The 15160-nt window shown below is 46.8% G+C and overlaps 8 protein-coding genes across 8 annotated transcripts; 3 read left to right on the top strand and 5 right to left on the bottom strand.

The window, feature by feature from the left end:
* Positions 1–27: 27 nt before the first annotated feature.
* C8R40DRAFT_1166007 (uncharacterized protein) lies at positions 28–4057 on the bottom strand (the record flags this gene model as incomplete). Its single annotated transcript, XM_046230782.1, has 9 exons — positions 28–878; positions 936–1379; positions 1432–1464; positions 1524–1706; positions 1758–1793; positions 1860–1883; positions 1960–2055; positions 2108–2911; positions 2971–4057. 9 exons carry the CDS (start codon positions 4055–4057, stop codon positions 28–30), a joined length of 3558 nt encoding a protein of 1185 aa, XP_046090863.1.
* A 387-nt stretch (positions 4058–4444) lies between these two features.
* Positions 4445–5782, top strand: C8R40DRAFT_1158410 (DHS-like NAD/FAD-binding domain-containing protein; the record flags this gene model as incomplete). The annotated part of the gene is made up of 6 exons (XM_046229732.1): positions 4445–4633; positions 4686–5159; positions 5213–5422; positions 5478–5507; positions 5562–5657; positions 5708–5782. The coding sequence occupies 6 exons, from the start codon at positions 4445–4447 to the stop codon at positions 5780–5782; spliced, it is 1074 nt and encodes a 357-aa protein (XP_046090862.1).
* Positions 5783–5893: 111 nt separating this feature from the next.
* C8R40DRAFT_1035112 (14-3-3 domain-containing protein) lies at positions 5894–6536 on the bottom strand (the record flags this gene model as incomplete). Its single annotated transcript, XM_046223475.1, has 3 exons — positions 5894–6072; positions 6125–6300; positions 6358–6536. 3 exons carry the CDS (start codon positions 6534–6536, stop codon positions 5894–5896), a joined length of 534 nt encoding a protein of 177 aa, XP_046090861.1.
* Positions 6537–7290: 754 nt separating this feature from the next.
* On the bottom strand, positions 7291–9517 carry C8R40DRAFT_1158408 (pyridoxal phosphate-dependent transferase; the record flags this gene model as incomplete). Its single annotated transcript, XM_046229731.1, has 13 exons — positions 7291–7388; positions 7450–7558; positions 7613–7839; positions 7899–7959; positions 8012–8122; positions 8182–8280; positions 8321–8418; positions 8472–8523; positions 8582–8630; positions 8684–8802; positions 8857–9053; positions 9106–9321; positions 9379–9517. 13 exons carry the CDS (start codon positions 9515–9517, stop codon positions 7291–7293), a joined length of 1575 nt encoding a protein of 524 aa, XP_046090860.1.
* Positions 9518–10856: 1339 nt separating this feature from the next.
* On the top strand, positions 10857–11582 carry C8R40DRAFT_1035759 (uncharacterized protein; the record flags this gene model as incomplete). The annotated part of the gene is made up of 5 exons (XM_046223526.1): positions 10857–10902; positions 10959–11024; positions 11075–11155; positions 11206–11255; positions 11307–11582. The coding sequence occupies 5 exons, from the start codon at positions 10857–10859 to the stop codon at positions 11580–11582; spliced, it is 519 nt and encodes a 172-aa protein (XP_046090859.1).
* Positions 11583–11908: 326 nt separating this feature from the next.
* Positions 11909–12613, top strand: C8R40DRAFT_1034686 (dehydrase and lipid transport-domain-containing protein; the record flags this gene model as incomplete). Its single annotated transcript, XM_046223446.1, has 3 exons — positions 11909–12021; positions 12084–12294; positions 12344–12613. 3 exons carry the CDS (start codon positions 11909–11911, stop codon positions 12611–12613), a joined length of 594 nt encoding a protein of 197 aa, XP_046090858.1.
* On the bottom strand, positions 12452–13383 carry C8R40DRAFT_443990 (uncharacterized protein). Its single transcript, XM_046235083.1, has 2 exons — positions 12978–13383; positions 12452–12931 (listed from the first exon to the last, which is right to left on the bottom strand). The coding sequence occupies exons 1-2, from the start codon at positions 13232–13234 to the stop codon at positions 12592–12594; spliced, it is 597 nt and encodes a 198-aa protein (XP_046090857.1). The 5' UTR covers positions 13235–13383; the 3' UTR covers positions 12452–12591.
* On the bottom strand, positions 13288–15108 carry C8R40DRAFT_1083136 (uncharacterized protein). The gene is made up of 8 exons (XM_046227231.1): positions 14882–15108; positions 14750–14825; positions 14588–14691; positions 14322–14529; positions 14200–14274; positions 13988–14149; positions 13735–13936; positions 13288–13672 (listed from the first exon to the last, which is right to left on the bottom strand). The coding sequence occupies exons 1-8, from the start codon at positions 14914–14916 to the stop codon at positions 13524–13526; spliced, it is 1011 nt and encodes a 336-aa protein (XP_046090856.1). The 5' UTR covers positions 14917–15108; the 3' UTR covers positions 13288–13523.
* Between the last annotated feature and the right edge of the window lie 52 nt (positions 15109–15160).

The following is a 15160-nucleotide window of genomic DNA, read 5'->3' as shown; positions in this document are numbered from 1 at the left end:
CTGGACTTCTCCGCAGGCTTTTGACCTTTAATCGAGATCAGACTCCAACGCTCGGACGCCATCTTCCCAATCATCTCTGGGCACTACTCCGATCGTGCGGCAAATTGGGCATGATACCTCGACAGATTTTCCTTCTTCAACAATGACTTCCTCTGCCCCGTTCAATGCTACTCTTTGAGCGGAAACAAGACACGGAGTATGGAATGTGTGTTCACAAACGTACTTCGGCTCCGGGTCATGGTCTGCCTTCTCCTTTCCTTTGCCTTTTGGGTCCTCACCTCCTTCCTGTGGACTTGACGTAGAAGCAGCGGATCCCTGCCTGATCCTCACTTGCCTTTTCTGCCCCTCAGGAATTTCCCTCAAAGGACAATCATCGTCAGGAGCTAGCCCGCAGGACACGTCCCAACACCTTAGCCCGGCCTCCCGCTCTCTCTTTTCAATAGTTTGCCGCAGCGTTAGCCCAGGCGGGGGCGGGGGCGCCCATGGTCTCCGCTCTTGAGTACGGTAACCTCCCCGAGCAGCTGAACGAGGTCGAGATCCACGAGTCGCATACTGTGGTCGGCGGGGACCTGCTGTGCTAGGAACGGCAGAACCAAACATAGAGTCGAGGTAACCAGTTATATCTGGTATCCGTGGAGATGTATTAGGATTCGGTTGTGCGTTGTTACCGGTAGCATCACTACTAGCAGCCCGACGTTGGTTGGCTGCGAAATTATTATGCGCAGTTCGTGGGTCTGATGCTTGCAAGGGCGGGGCTGCAACTGGGACAGTCGAATTGGAGACATCACCGGGTGTTCTAGCTCCAGATGACATAACAGGTCCCTCCGGGCGTTGAGGATGGGCGTTGAGTATATCCGGAAATGACATAAAGTCTTCTTCTGCAGCGGTGACAATGAAAACTAGGACACCACGGAATACATACCGTAAACACGTACCTTCGTCGAAAGAGCTGGGATCCATAGAACCCAGATGGTCTATTCCGATATCGACTCCGATTGTATGAAATTCCACTTCGTTAGGAAGTTCCGCTTCAGAATTTCCGGAAGTCTGTCCTCTAGAGTCGGTTTGGTGAGGTACGCCATCTTGCGCAGCATATGAATTGTCGGCGTCGCGATTATTGGTACCATGGTTGTCACTATGATTCAAAGGCGCGTTCTGTGGCGTATTTCCTGTTGCACCGGCTTGAGGTGGAATCGGACCCGATAGAGGTGCATTGGGGCTGAGAACGAAGTCAAATCCAATGGTGACATAACTATCTCCTGCATGGTGGTGATGTTGTATGTTGCCTTGAGGGTGCATATGGGGAATAGGAAGCGGATGGACATGAGGTTGAGAAGCATTGTTGAGTGGAGGATTTGATTGCGCAAAAGGATCATTGACTAAAAAGGATATCAGCGATGACAGCAGAATGACAACCAATACACAGAATACCTGTTACCCCCGGATTCGGACCGGGTATTCCACCTGCCAAAATATTCATAAGCATCCATAAGCGCCACCAGAAAGAAGCCAAGGGGACATACCGGAGGAAAACAGTCGACTGAAGAAAGACTGAGAAACTTCATTCGAAAGCTGATCTTCATTGGACCAGGGTTGGCGAGTCGGAAGTCGAGGAGCACCAGGAGGTATAAGAGTTGAAGGATTAATATCAGCAGCATTGGCGGTCGATGCAGTAACAGAAGCGTTGGGATTTGAGGAGGTCATGCCTTATACATTGATTAATCCGGATACTCGCAGACGGTGAACAGTGATCTTACCATGTACCCTGTCCTCGCTTTGGCGAGTAGAGGGAGCTAAAAATCCCGAAGAGAGTATTGTGTGAGTGGCTGATGTCCAAATTGAATATATGAAGCAATTACCATGATTGACACGGGGAGGATGGCCTATGATTGTCAAAGACAGACAAACACCGAAGGAACGTTCATAACTGCACAAACTGACGTAAAGGCATTCACTAACCTTGAGAGTTGTTGATATTCTCATTTGAGGCGGTACGAGGTGTAGGGGTCATACCGGGCGGGAAATGAGAGAAAAAGCCACTACGGATCACGCCTGCTGCGATGAAAATATTAGTTCAGCACAGTTGAAATATATGGTCACCACGCACGAGCACCTGAACCAGTCATACCAGGGAAAGGAGGTTGAACCTGCATGCCGTTACTTCTACCATTAACCGAACCGATGAACGGCATTCTTTGAGCATTGACACTCAAAGGTGCAGGAAGGCCAGTAGCAGGGTCAACAGCTCCAAATCCATCCGTTGTCGTCGAGGCGCTAGGCATAGCATCTTCTCCTGCTACTGTCTCTGTGCCTCCTCTTCCACCCGCGGCTGTAGAAGCAGCTGCCCTTCGTCGAATACCAACGCCTCGTGTGAGGTCGTCAGGGTCAATATTGAATCTGCACGTTGGACATGTCGTTTGGCGAGGTCGTGTAAACCAAGGTAGGAGGCATTCGGAGTGAAAGACATGACTACATGGAAGTGAAACGATTCGAGGATATGTGGGGACTTTGTTGTTGATAGAAGTTCCCTTTGAAGCCGATGAAGATGGGGATGGCGTGGATGAGGGAATAGATAGGGAGGGACTAGTAGTCTGCAAGTCATTCTGTGTAATGGTGGATGAGGCATCCGGAGCCATGTTCCCACCGGCCTTAGACGCATCTTCGACTTTCTTTTGCTCTTGCTCTTCCCTCCTCAGGTACTCAGCATCTTGCTCAAGCAACTTTTCCCAACATATTGCACAGCCGCTACTCTCCGGTGAAACTCGCTCCAGTCTGCGAATCAGCCCAACGGGAACTTCTTCTAGACCATCAACCAAAACTTTTGCACGCTCCGGATTCTCGCGTTCCTGAGCCGGTCGGAAACCAAAGAAAGGAATCCCTCCAGGCAGGTCTGTATTGAACGTAAAAGCACCTATACTCAAAAAATTAAAAGGTCAGTGACCGGAATGTAACCACTAGCAGCAATCGTACCTCCTTCCATACCGCTCATCACAGTGAATAAGTTCCCCAAGAAGCCACTATTACCACCACCATTCTCAGCGCCAGCATTTGCGTTTGGCAGATTATCACCAACGGGAACACCATTGAAAGCTGTGGTAAATGTGGCTCCGGGATGACCTCCTGCAGCCTGGAGAAAACTTTGAAGGATTGCAGCGAAGCCATTAGGGGTATTAGGTATAGCACCACGGGGCTGTGAGTTGTTGTTGCCTTCAGGTGTTCCGCTATCTGTGTTATTTCCTGGTCCTCCATTATCAGAAACGTCTGCATTCCCGCCTTGGGTCGCGTTAGTACGGATATCGAAGCCCATTTGGGCCATCATATTTAAAGGGAGAGGGTGATGCTGGTGACCAGGAAAATCGGGGAATGGAGGAAGAGGGCCTGCTGCATCTGCCCCAACACCTGGCATGTTGGAAAAAACAATATGCCGGTGGACGTGATTGTTTGCTTGTCCTGGATGAACAGGATGGATGGGCAAGGGGGAAGAAGCTTCGGATTGATTGTTCGAAGCACGCTGAGACGGATGCCTCCTATCCCGCTCAGAGTCACCGTCAACGTCATCTTCAACCCTAGCACGACGGGTGCCTTGCGGCCGAGTGTTGGAGGAACGGGTAGGATGAGTCGACTCCAGCGAGGGCATATCCTCGTCATCATCTGTGTGTAAGCCGGAACGACCGAAAGTATGTTGGCTGAACTCGGAATTGGCATTCACGATACCTCCTGAATGGGAGACCTGAGAAGTGTTCATGAACTGATCTCGCCTCGCTTCGTCTTCGTCTTCGTCTTCGTCGTCCACTTCGGAATCTTCCGAATCACTGACGTCTTGCAAGGCAGGCATGGAAGAGTCGGACTGATTCCCATCATTCGCGTTTACAGCATTATTGGCGACAGCGGTAATGGCCGTTTGTGGATCCGCAGTACGGCTTTGCTGAGACTCAGACTCCATATCAACATCTGCGCGTAGAGGTTGTTCGCTCTCTTCCGTGTCAGCATCGCGACGCTGGCTTCGTCTGGAGATCGAACGAAGTAAACCGCTTAGGAGATTGCTGTTGTTGGACATCACCGAATTATTTGAAAGACAGTCTATCAGACAATTAGCACTTTATCGAGCACGACGTTCCCTAGAATACAGGGCTTAACAAGAAATCTGACCTAAGAGAGAATGAATTATCTGGCAAACGCTGTAAAGTTTGTACACGTTCAAGTTCTTTATTCGCGAGTTATGAACCGTGGCAAACAGTGGCCCGTACTTTGTATGTGGCAATTACTGTCAAAAAAAAAAGATATGTGAGTGAAAGCCAACTGTAGTGAGAGTCAACTGCAGTGAAAGTCGCAGTCGAATCGCGGTCTGAGAGAGGCGCTCTCGACTATCTCGACTAGACTCCGTGATCTGACGTAATGAGTTCTTTGACTTTCTACTCAATTCCACAGAGTCCGATTTCCTTCCATGGCGGTTCCATCTGGCGCTTCTGCTGCTGTCCTGTTACCTTCCGAGCCAATATCCAGCGATCATATTTCTGTAAAGGGTCCTAATCTTGGAAAATCGCTGTCGCTTTTCGATTTTCTGCAAAGTTATACGCGCATTGGTTTTCAGGCGACTAGTTTTGGCAGGGCAATAGATATTGTGGATCGTATGGCAAGTTATGGAGACATCTATGTGTTTCCCTATCTCACGATAATAATACCAGCGTAAATGGCGTCTATCCGATGAACCCTTGGCTGAAGATGAAGATGAAAAATATCGATCTCCTGAGATTCGCTCAGAAACCAAGTGCAACATTTTCCTTGGTTATACTTCCAACCTCATATCCTCAGGCCTTCGTGAGGTCATCCTATTCCTCGTGAAACACAAGCACGTCGCCGCGGTAGTCACTACCGCAGGAGGAATCGAAGAAGATTTGATAAAATGTCTTGGGAACACATATCTCGCTGATTTCAACTTGGATGGTGCTGATCTACGTAGGAGAGGCATGAATCGTATCGGGAATTTAATCATACCCAATGACAACTACTGCAAGTTTGAAGACTGGCTCACTCCGATCCTCGATGCTATGTTGGCTGAACAGAAGGAAACTGGTGAAGTCTGGACTCCAAGGCGTTTCATCCATAGGTTAGGCAAGGAGATCAATAACGAAGAGTCGGTGTATTATTGGGCATACAAAGTGAAGCACTACAAATCTCGCAATCTCTATGAGATCTGAGCTGTGTTTCTCAGAATGATATCCCTGTGTTTTGCCCTGCTTTAACAGACGGCTCAATTGGAGACATGATCTATTTTCATTCTTTTAAGAATCCTGGCCTCGTTCTCGATATTGTCCAGGATATCCGGGAACTGAACGAGAAATCACGCAAATCCCGTAAAGCTGGCATGATTGTTTTGGGAGGAGGGGTGTGCAAACATCAAATCGCAAACGCAATGCTCATAGTGACTATCATATCTGCGTCGTCGGTAACTGCTCTATTTACGATGCTCGATTTAGCGCAACGGGGCGGACTACTCTGTATTCATCGTAAGTCACGTATGTCTCGTCGCAGTATTTTCGCAATTGATGATCTGATTCCAGAACACTGGCCAAGAATTCGATGGATCCGACTCAGGCGCAAGACCTGACGAGGCAGTCTCATGGGGCAAAATTCGCGCTGGGGCGGAAGCTGTTAAGGTCTCTCCTCACTTTTGCCTGACTTATTCTAGTTACTCATGCAAAAATAGGTGTTTGCAGATGCAACGCTGGTGTTTCCCATGCTCGTAGCAGCAACATTTGCAAAGGATTATCAAACATCATAGCATTTAAAAAGCAATACAAGAAGTGAAAAAAAATACAAGGCTGAGAGGCGATCTCTTCGACGTCTAGCCGAAACGTTAGACCGCATACACATCGACAGTCATTGCTACCGCCTACTGTATCTCTTTAGACCATAATACTAAATCGTCTCTCAATAGTTGCAGAATCTGGAGGGAATCACGAATTGTTTGTGCCATCGCGGCGTCTGCAGACTCCGAGTCCAACGACATGACAGCATCGTCGAACGCGCTCTTGGCCAAATGACACGCTCTTTCGGGACTTTTTCGAACATCTAATACCTATAATTAGCTCTGGCCGAGCACCCTGTTAGTGACCTCTCTCACCGTGATAGAAAACAGCGAAATTTAATGCCAGTCCCAATCTGGTAGGGTGCACAGACTCCAAAGTAGACATCGCATGTCTATACGCATGTTTGTATGCGTTTAAGGATTCATCAGCGTACCATTCCCTTTCAACCTCGTGTGCGAACTCGGCCAGATATCGATAGTAGTCGCCCTTCCTTTTAGCGCGAGGGCGTCAGTAATTCTAAGCCAAGCCCAAACTGCGAGAGACGCACATTTTGGAGTAGAACACGCGCTCTTCGCCTTGCCTCGCAGCTGGCAAAAGCTGCTTCTCAAGCAGCTTGACGATATCTTTGCACACATTGGCAAGTTCGCGCTCGATCTTCTTGCGCTGCTGCCGGATCAGTGTGAGTTGTCTGGTGCTCGTTCCGGGCGCAGTTCGAGAAGCCTGCATCTTTTCCAAGGTATCCACTATACGCCAACTATTCCGAAGGGTATTCGTCTTATTCTTGTACGCGATGGAGAGTAGATTCCGCTCATCGTTAGTCAGCCGCCCATCGAATTGAGTGGCAATTGTCTTGATTTGGGAGATCACGTCTAGTGAAGGTGAACCTCGGCCGGGACTAGATGGTGGAAGAAGAACTCACCATCGTATCGCTCTGCTTCCGCCGCTAGTTCAGCGACCAATAAAGATTCCGCTCTTGGGGGGCTCATGGTGGAAGTATTACAGAAAGGGAACTATTTCCTGAGACGATCGGAGAACGAGGTAACTAGTGGGGTGTCGAACACACTGGAGGCACGCGGTGCAAAGCATCTCTTTTTTTCTGGCCGGGCAAAGGGCACAATGAAAAAAACTCAGCTAACGGAGGTCATGATTGTGGGAACAGTGAAATAACTAAATAGAGGCACACAAATAAGTACAGCCGCGCGCGAGGTCAGTACAAAGTTGAAACCTCTGCAAGTTCTCATCTACGTATTCTGATATTATATCGCACGCGAGTCGCCTGAATCACCAAGAAGAAAAAGCACGACGTCTAAACCTTGAAGGTCATATAGTACATAACATAGACTCTACAGGTACATACACTAACTCCCCAAGAAAACCATTTCAATTTTTCATGAAATTACTAAGCACTGTGCTGAACGTAGAAACAGCCGTCTTCATTTCTTCAGGCTTTAAGATAGTCAGCGAAAGGGCATAACACAGATCACAGAATAGAACTCACAGTAGAGTTGCTGAAACTAATCCGGAAGTGGCCGTATCCTGGAGTATCATCTTCAACCGGGGTAGCGAAGAACATGGCACCTAACGATCGAGTTTAGCATTTGACATTGGCTTGGGAGACCGAAAATCACAAAATAATCACCTGGCGCAAAGAGAACACCAGCATCTGCAATTTCAGTCCATAGCTTCATCTCCAACGCCTTGTAACCCAGAGACGAGAACGAAGGGTGATCATCGAGGTGAAGTTCGAGCTGACACCAAATATGTAAAAATGAGTTTATTGTGCGAGGAACAGGACATCTCACCCATAGGAACATGCCAGAACTTGGCGGCACAAAAGAGAAGAGAGGTTTGGAGTAGGCAACGTCTTTCTCGCTCAAAAGAACAAACGAGCGCTTGGGTTTCAGCGATGCATGGTATATATGTGCCCCAGCCGTATAGCCCTCGGTAGACAATGTTGCCTTGAGATGGAACTCGTCCGCGAAGCAATCGAGGAAATAGTCTCTTCGTTGCTTGTACTGGAGACGTAGCGCTAGTACATCACTCGATTCAGATATACTGTGGTCGTTCTTCTAAGGAAAATGACTATACCTTTCAACCATCTTATATAACCTTCGTAATGCCATTTCAAGAGTAAGGACGCGACGTAAATCTGGCATTCTGTCAGCTATACGTTTACCAATTACTACCGCTGTGCTCATCACCTGAGTGAAACCAGAAGGAGCTTGCGACGATGTCTCTGCGGTTCTCTCTAAACGTTCAGCAAACATTGGGTTACATGTGAACCACCCGAGACGAGAGCCAGGGCAGACAGTCTACATTTCCATACTGATGAGTGATGCGAAATACAGCCACCAATATCAGAAGACTGTACCTTTGAAAACGTGTCCAAACGGATTACTCGACCTTGATAATCTAACCTGAGGATAGTCAATATTGAGTAAGTGCCGAACATTGCCGGCTCCAAGGTGAACTAACTTGAGATAGCTAGGAGCGAGGCTTGCGATGAATACTTCATCATCAGTGTCCGGTTCCGCTACACGGTCAGATTTAGGGACATATTTCCCTTGCTGGAGGAAATAGTAAGGGTCGTCTTCCACAATGATGATATCTGGACAATTGCTTCATAAGGCACAAAATGAACATATAACAAAGACGGCTGACCATATTCAACACAGATATCATAAATTTCCTTCTTCCTTTGGATACCCATGGTCTAAGATAAACACCAAGATGAGAGGTTGAACGATAGCGAGGGGAAATTGCTGCATTACCGTGCCTGTGGGGTTCTGCCCAACGGGAACAGTGTACATAACATGGGGTCTATGTAGTTAAATGAGTCAAGACGGAAACACCGGAAAGATATTACCACCAACCGTGGCATTCCACGGGCTGATTCATCCCATTCAGAAAGTGTTTCACGCAAGGAGATACTGCTCATTCCCTCGCTATCCATGCCAACTGGAACAGGAATTATACCGAAAGGTTGGGCACTCTGTGGGAGAAACATTTGAACACAATAGAATAAATCGTCGTGATTGATACTCACCGCCATTGCACTAGGATATGTCCATTCACTGACAATGAGTCCCTCTCCTGGGTTAAGGATCGTCTGGACAGTTTTGAACCATGCATCTGTGTTGCCGGTATGAACCAACGTTGTCCAGTTCTTGTAAGCGGGCTGGAAAACTTTGCCCACAAATTCGCGAATAACTTCATTAAGCTTCGGTTGGCCAGTAGCCAAACCTACACAGTTAATGTAGTACCAGCCCACGCGAAAGGGTCGTATCATACTTACCATACTGTAGCCCGTTTTCCAGGTCAAGGTCGCCTGGGCGTTTAGAATATTTCCCAACAGTAAAAGTTGACGTTCTTTCTTTGTCTGACCGAGAAAACAGCTTCCAGAACCATGACAGAGACGATTCCTCGAAGTCAGTCTTCAGGGGAAACGAGTCTGGAGCCAGAATCTCGCCGGACACAGATGAAAAGGGGAAATATGCAGCATTAGGTAGACCTGATGCACCAGAGAATCATTATGGAAAACGGCTTTTGGCAAAGCAAGCAGACTTACCTCCCGCGAGGCTTATCAATCCAGGTTTGCCCATATATTTTTGCAATCCTTTCAAGGGAGAAGTGTGGCGCGCCTTCCCAACCTTGGAAAGATGGTGCGACAGGTCGAGAGCGTCTGTTGATTTCTCGTTCGACAACATCGTGAGGTGGAAGATACGGTAAGAAGATGTGTCAGGAGGAGTGCGACCTGAAGACCGGTGATATACGTGTTTATAATTTCCCCATCGGTAGGAAATCAAAATCGGCCAGTAAGCCGCTCTGACACAATCTGATAACAAGTTAGCGTATTCACAAAGAATATGAATAAGTGCAGTGAGATTTTCCGCGTGAAGATAGAGTGTTATTCTTCTATGTCTCAGGACTTGTTGAAGGTTGTTGATGAGTGGTGGTAGATCCGCTGTACAGCGACTTGTCTCGATGACAGAGTCAATGTTGGATAGCCGGGCGAGATGCCGGTACCTGATTTCAATTTTCAGGTAGCAGCTGGTGGCAGTCGCTTATTTTTGGCTCAAAGGGGGTGTCATTCTACATGATAACAAGTTTTCCAAGCCAAAGGAAACACGAAATACTATGAAGTTCAGATTATTGAAAAATAATACAAGGTGTAAATGATCTAGGCAAATATTCCAACAATCACCACCACCGCACTGGGTGCGACTTCCCTCTCACTCGTCAAGCCATGCTTTGTACACTCGTTTCATCGCGTCTTTTTTGGATGACAAATGGCTTCACAAGAGCAGGATTCTTTCATAACAGCGTGAATGAGATTAAGGAAAAACTTCAGCTTAAGCAATAGCAAACGAACCTCAAGTGAAGTCGCTGATCCCCCAAATAAGAAGCGCGATTGAAGGCGAACGTCCGAAGGTTGCCTAAACGCTGAGAGGCCTGAGCAAAGTCTGTAACAAGAGCAGTCAGAAGGCTAACAGCGAATTGTGAAGACTGTAACGTACGACACTTGTCGAAGTTTGGAGTGGGGTCCAAAGACAAGGGAATTTAATGATTTGCGACCATCTTATAGGGCTAAACAGATTGCCTATTTCGTCGGACAGGTGCAAAGTACCAGCTAAAAATGTTGGGTTGGGCAAAGTTTGATCGATAGGAGAAATTCGCGTTCCAGATGGCAAATGGACATTGAATGGATAGTATTGGAAGACTTGAAGTTGAAACTTGATTGGACCGGATAGAATCGGGTCAGGTGATCAGCCTGCCGTGAGCCGAATCCCGATGTCGACGCAGTTGAACTCTTCCATTCACGATTACACCCTCGGTCAACGGCTCTTTCTTCGAGGAGGAGGCAGAGACGTTAAGTGGACAGGAAGTGGGTGAAGTGAGCTTTAGTGAGGTGAATTGCCTGGTTTTCTCCGACGCACTGCGCAGATTTACTCATTATCTTTCAGACACGCGAGGTGCTTTGGTTAAACTTTTCCAGGGTGTATATTCGCTCACTCCCGAGTCTTAGACAAGAAGAAGTTAAGCAGAATGGCATACCAATTCTCCAGAAAGGGTTGCTTCAAATGTGGCAACTGTGTGTTCTCATTTACTCCCTTGATCTCGTTTTCCTTGACGACTCCCATTTCCAAGTGGGACACATTGCTGAGAACTGCTCTTCAGAGCAGCGTCTCTGTTATAACTGCAGGCAGCCCGGACGTACGACCCAATTCCAGAACTATTTTTCAAACATACTTGATAACTACTAGATGAATCCTCTGCTTGCCCCTCTCCCAGGACCGCTTCCGCCAAGCAATGCTATAACTGCGGCGGCGTGGGCCATATTGTTGGTAAAATGAATTATCATTCGTCATTAAAGCTTCACTTATCGTTGTTCCAGCTGAGTGTCCGAGCTTGAGGGTTCAGCAAGGTAATAATCAGAAATGTTATGTGAGTGCTTCTTTCATGAATCGGAATTCAAATGCAGAATCTTCATGGTAGAATTGTGGGCGGTTTGGTCATATTGCCCGTGTTTGTCCGAACGGAGCCGTGAAAAGCGAAGGAGCATTTACTTCACGCCCTCCTCACGGTCGCACACTCAATACCTCGACTCTGCCTCCTATTCATTGCTTCAAGTGTGGTCTTCTAAATCATCGGGCCAAGTCTGTCCTTATCAAATTACTTCTCCAGCTCCTTTTCACTCATCCTGTTTGCACAGGGATTGTCTGGCTGCTGGTCCTAGCATTGGTGATGTTCCGACCGGTCCTGCAGCAATGAACAAAAACAAGACCTGCTATCGCTGCCAGAATGAAGGCCATGTACTTTCGCTCCCTTCTCATCTGTATTCAGCACTTATTCCAATATCCTCTTAGATTGCGAGAGATTGCCCTGAGAATGCCGAATTTGCTCAGTGACTTCTTCAGAATAACTAATGGACCTTAGTTGTCATCGTGATACTTTTCTATACTAAGTTTGTATGTTCGAGAATCTGTACTCAATGAAAGAAAGAACGTTCTTTCCGACGAGGAAAGTGCACGATAATAACTGAGTTAGTCTGAGACTTTAAGTACCACAGCACGCGCGCGTTACCGAAGTCATCCATCATGATTCTCTTTCGCTGTGCACCCTCACTATCTCATGGATATGCAAGGACATTCTTTACATTACCTTCCTTGAATTCAACACTTCAAACGTTTCATGAAAGTAAAGTGTTTCAGTACGTCGCAGTTCATATCTACCACTTTAATCACCTTGGTTTTTACTGTTTTTCTTGAACAGCTATAAGAAAAAAGAGCTTTTTGATATTGTCTCAAATGTGTCAACTTACTCTCGATTCGTTCCCTTCTGCACCGGGTCGCGCATACTTAATGCATCCACGCGAAACGAGATGGAGCCCTTCACGATGGATGCGGAGCTGACGGTTGGGTTTCTTTCTTTCAACGAGAGCTACATTAGCAAGGTGACTTGTGTTCCACACAGCTCAGTGGAGGTCCGTCCGCCATCATAGCTTCTCATTATCCTGGACTGATTGCTAGTAGGCGGTCGCATCTTCCTCAACACCCTTGTTCAAAACTTTGTCGACCATTTGGCGGTTTGAGCCTTGTCCCAAAGGAAGCGGTGAAAATGATTGTCTCAACAGTACTCTAGTTACATTGGACCTTTCGTTTGCTTTTGCAAGCCCAGTTCATGCTGCAGTTTCTTCAGCATTTTTCGGACAGGTGTCAAAGCAGATGGTGCAAGCATTTGAAGATAGATGTTCGAAAGTGTATCAGAGTAAAGACAGTCATCATACAATAGTCCTTCCATAAGTTCTCTTCTGAGAAGTCAACCTTTCTTCTTTTACTCGGGACTTTGCTTTACGACCCCCCGCCACCCTCGGTGTCTGCGCCTTCATTACTGTCGCGATGTCAGGGTCCGGCAACTCTTTGGGCTCATAATTTGGATTCAACCGCCATCGCCATTCTTGAGGTTTCTTGATATCTGTGGGAACCCAGCTCACTCCACCCATTCTATATGTTACACGATCCAAACGTGGCTCGTCTCTTCGTGAAGCTCCTTGCTTAATAAATACCCTATCAATTTCACCAAGTCCCACCATTTCTGGCAGCACTGTGCATTTTAGATGCCTGTAGCCAGTTAAACACTGTCTGAGTGATGCGAGTCCGTACTCACGACATAGACCTTATAGGGTGTTTGAGTTTTGGTGGAAGGACATGGTTCGCAGGGGATCCGTCTGGGGGAAGAAAACAGTCTTTCTCTTCCTTGTCGGGAAAGCGTTCATGTATTGTGTGATAAATATCCTGTGTACGAAGGCCAAGTAGCGGATGGGGTTCCAAAACTGCGCGAACCAAATTTCTGCTCTTTTCTGAGCCGAATCGAATGAAGGTCTTGGCCTTAGCAGCTTCACGAAGAGCGCAATGAATTCGCATAGTGGAGATTCGAAACGTAGAAGGATTAAGGTCAAAGAAGCGCCCTTCATAGACCCGAGCGTAGCTTACACTTTGGAACGGCGCTCAAAGGTGTCAGCGAAATTCCACATATCACTTCTCAGCAGCGGACTGGTTCGAGTCTACGCCCATCAGCGCCCATCCGACGCAGAATTATTTGTCCTTTGGACTTTCAGATAACAATTATCAATTGAAGTGGGCTCTTGACCAACATTCATTAACAAACTACACTGTCACAAGGACTAATACTTCGAATTGACATTAGAGCTATTCAAAGTCTATGATTTTGTACACCCTTCGGTGTGAAACCAATCCTTGGGAAATGACAACGAAAGATAGCATTCATCGTACCCTTGGTTTCAATGACAATCTCTTCGTGGTTGAATGCGACCAATTTACCAGACGTCGCGAACTGAGGACCTATGGAGGAAAATCTGGTTTACGATATTGGAATCACTGTTTCAATGGATTTATGTACTGACCAGTGTCGTCTGGGACCACATGAACTATTTGATTTTTAACAAGGTTAAGCCTAGCCGCTTCGAATGCATCGAACCCAATGACATTATAGGGTTCATAGGAAGATTTGGCAATCGAATTAGCGGCTTCGGGGCCTGTGAGTGTTATTGGTGTAGGGAAGTCGTTTCGTGTGGTTTTGATGAATTTGTTCAAACGATCCAACCACTAGTATTAAGTTGAAAGAAGATGCAGGGCAGAGTCGAAGAAAACACTCGCTCTTAAAGCGTAAGGAAATCTCGCCTCAATAAACAAAGATTTAGTGTTGGGAAACCCACGAACCCAGTTGTAAGTGAAATGAATGCCGATGTCTGCGAGACTTGGAAGCTCGGTGTCGAACAACCATTCACGACCATCTTGCAGTTGTTCATTCACAAGAGCCTAGAAACAAAGTGAGCAGATTCGTCAATCATGAGAACATAGATATTTACCAGATGAGCGGACAATGCATTCATCGCCTTTCCTTGGGAATTCATCATGGCTTGAACGTTAAGATTGGGCGCAATCTACGGGACATGTCGGGAACAGCATTTACGAACAGCCTACCACTTACTGTTTGACGATCTTTCAGAAAAAAATCGGGAAAGCGATCCCATGGTAGAAGGATTGGTCCCAAGTTGAACAACACAGTGTCAGCGTAATGTTGAGTAAATGCCTTCAGAAGGCCAGTGTCTGGTGAACCTCCGCGCTTTTTTGGCGGAAAAATGGTCCCAAAACCCTGTGAGGAGGGAAAGCGTCTTTCGATCGCAGCAGCAATCAAGCTGAGGGACGTAAGATTAGTATTGAGGGAGGTCGTGGCAGAGTACGTCTATATTTAACCTGGTATCGCAGTAGATGTCGTTACCAATTGTCAGAATGGGAATGCGACGATACGTGAGGCCTAATAATTCTGTGATCTCAGGGCGAGGGAGAACATTCGCCACCTGGAAAGATACATTGTATGTGCGTAGTCGCCGACTTGATGCGTAACATAAGACCTACGGTCACAGTCGCATATGGAACATTTTTTAACATTAGAACATTATCGATCTTCACAGAAAACGGGGATGCATCATAGCTGTGTGCAGAGGTTATTGAGACACTTAGCGCAAAGACTGCGAAACTCCGACTTGCCGATACAGGATGACCCCAGGATTATAAGGGGACATGACGATGGAATGGAAAGGAAAGAAGAGGAAAGAGCAATGGCCATGTGAAAAGATTCAAAACCTGGGTGGGATTTTATCCGTTCTGAATCCGGAGTACGAAGCTCGAGCACCAGCCTTTTACAGTGTCAGATTCTATCTTGCCATCGAGAGCATTTCACCAATATGGCCTCGGATTATAAGAAACAAATTTCACTGCCATTATACTAATTTATAGTAAGTACTTAGCATTTATAGGCAGTGCTAT

The sequence above is a fragment of the Lentinula edodes genome (genome assembly GCF_021015755.1).
Source record: "Lentinula edodes strain Le(Bin) 0899 ss11 chromosome Unknown C8R40scaffold_3, whole genome shotgun sequence".
NCBI lineage: Eukaryota > Fungi > Basidiomycota > Agaricomycetes > Agaricales > Omphalotaceae > Lentinula > Lentinula edodes.
Note: the sequence above shows the minus strand (reverse complement) of the source record. Positions and strands in the feature narration are given on the sequence as shown.

Bases quoted from the DNA above. Each gene is read 5' to 3' on its own strand.
- C8R40DRAFT_443990 (XM_046235083.1), bottom strand. From the start codon at position 13,234: ATGCGAATTCATTGCGCTCTTCGTGAAGCTGCTAAGGCCAAGACCTTC. The intron at 12,932-12,977 runs GTGAGTACGGAC...AACTGGCTACAG, and splicing joins CACCCTATAAGGTCTATGTC to GCATCTAAAATGCACAGTGC.
- C8R40DRAFT_1083136 (XM_046227231.1), bottom strand. From the start codon at position 14,916: ATGTCCCCTTATAATCCTGGGGTCATCCTGTATCG. The intron at 14,826-14,881 runs GCAAGTCGGAGT...CTCTGCACACAG, and splicing joins CCTGGGGTCATCCTGTATCG to CTATGATGCATCCCCGTTTT. The intron at 14,692-14,749 runs GTAGGTCTTATG...GTATCTTTCCAG, and splicing joins TTCCATATGCGACTGTGACC to GTGGCGAATGTTCTCCCTCG.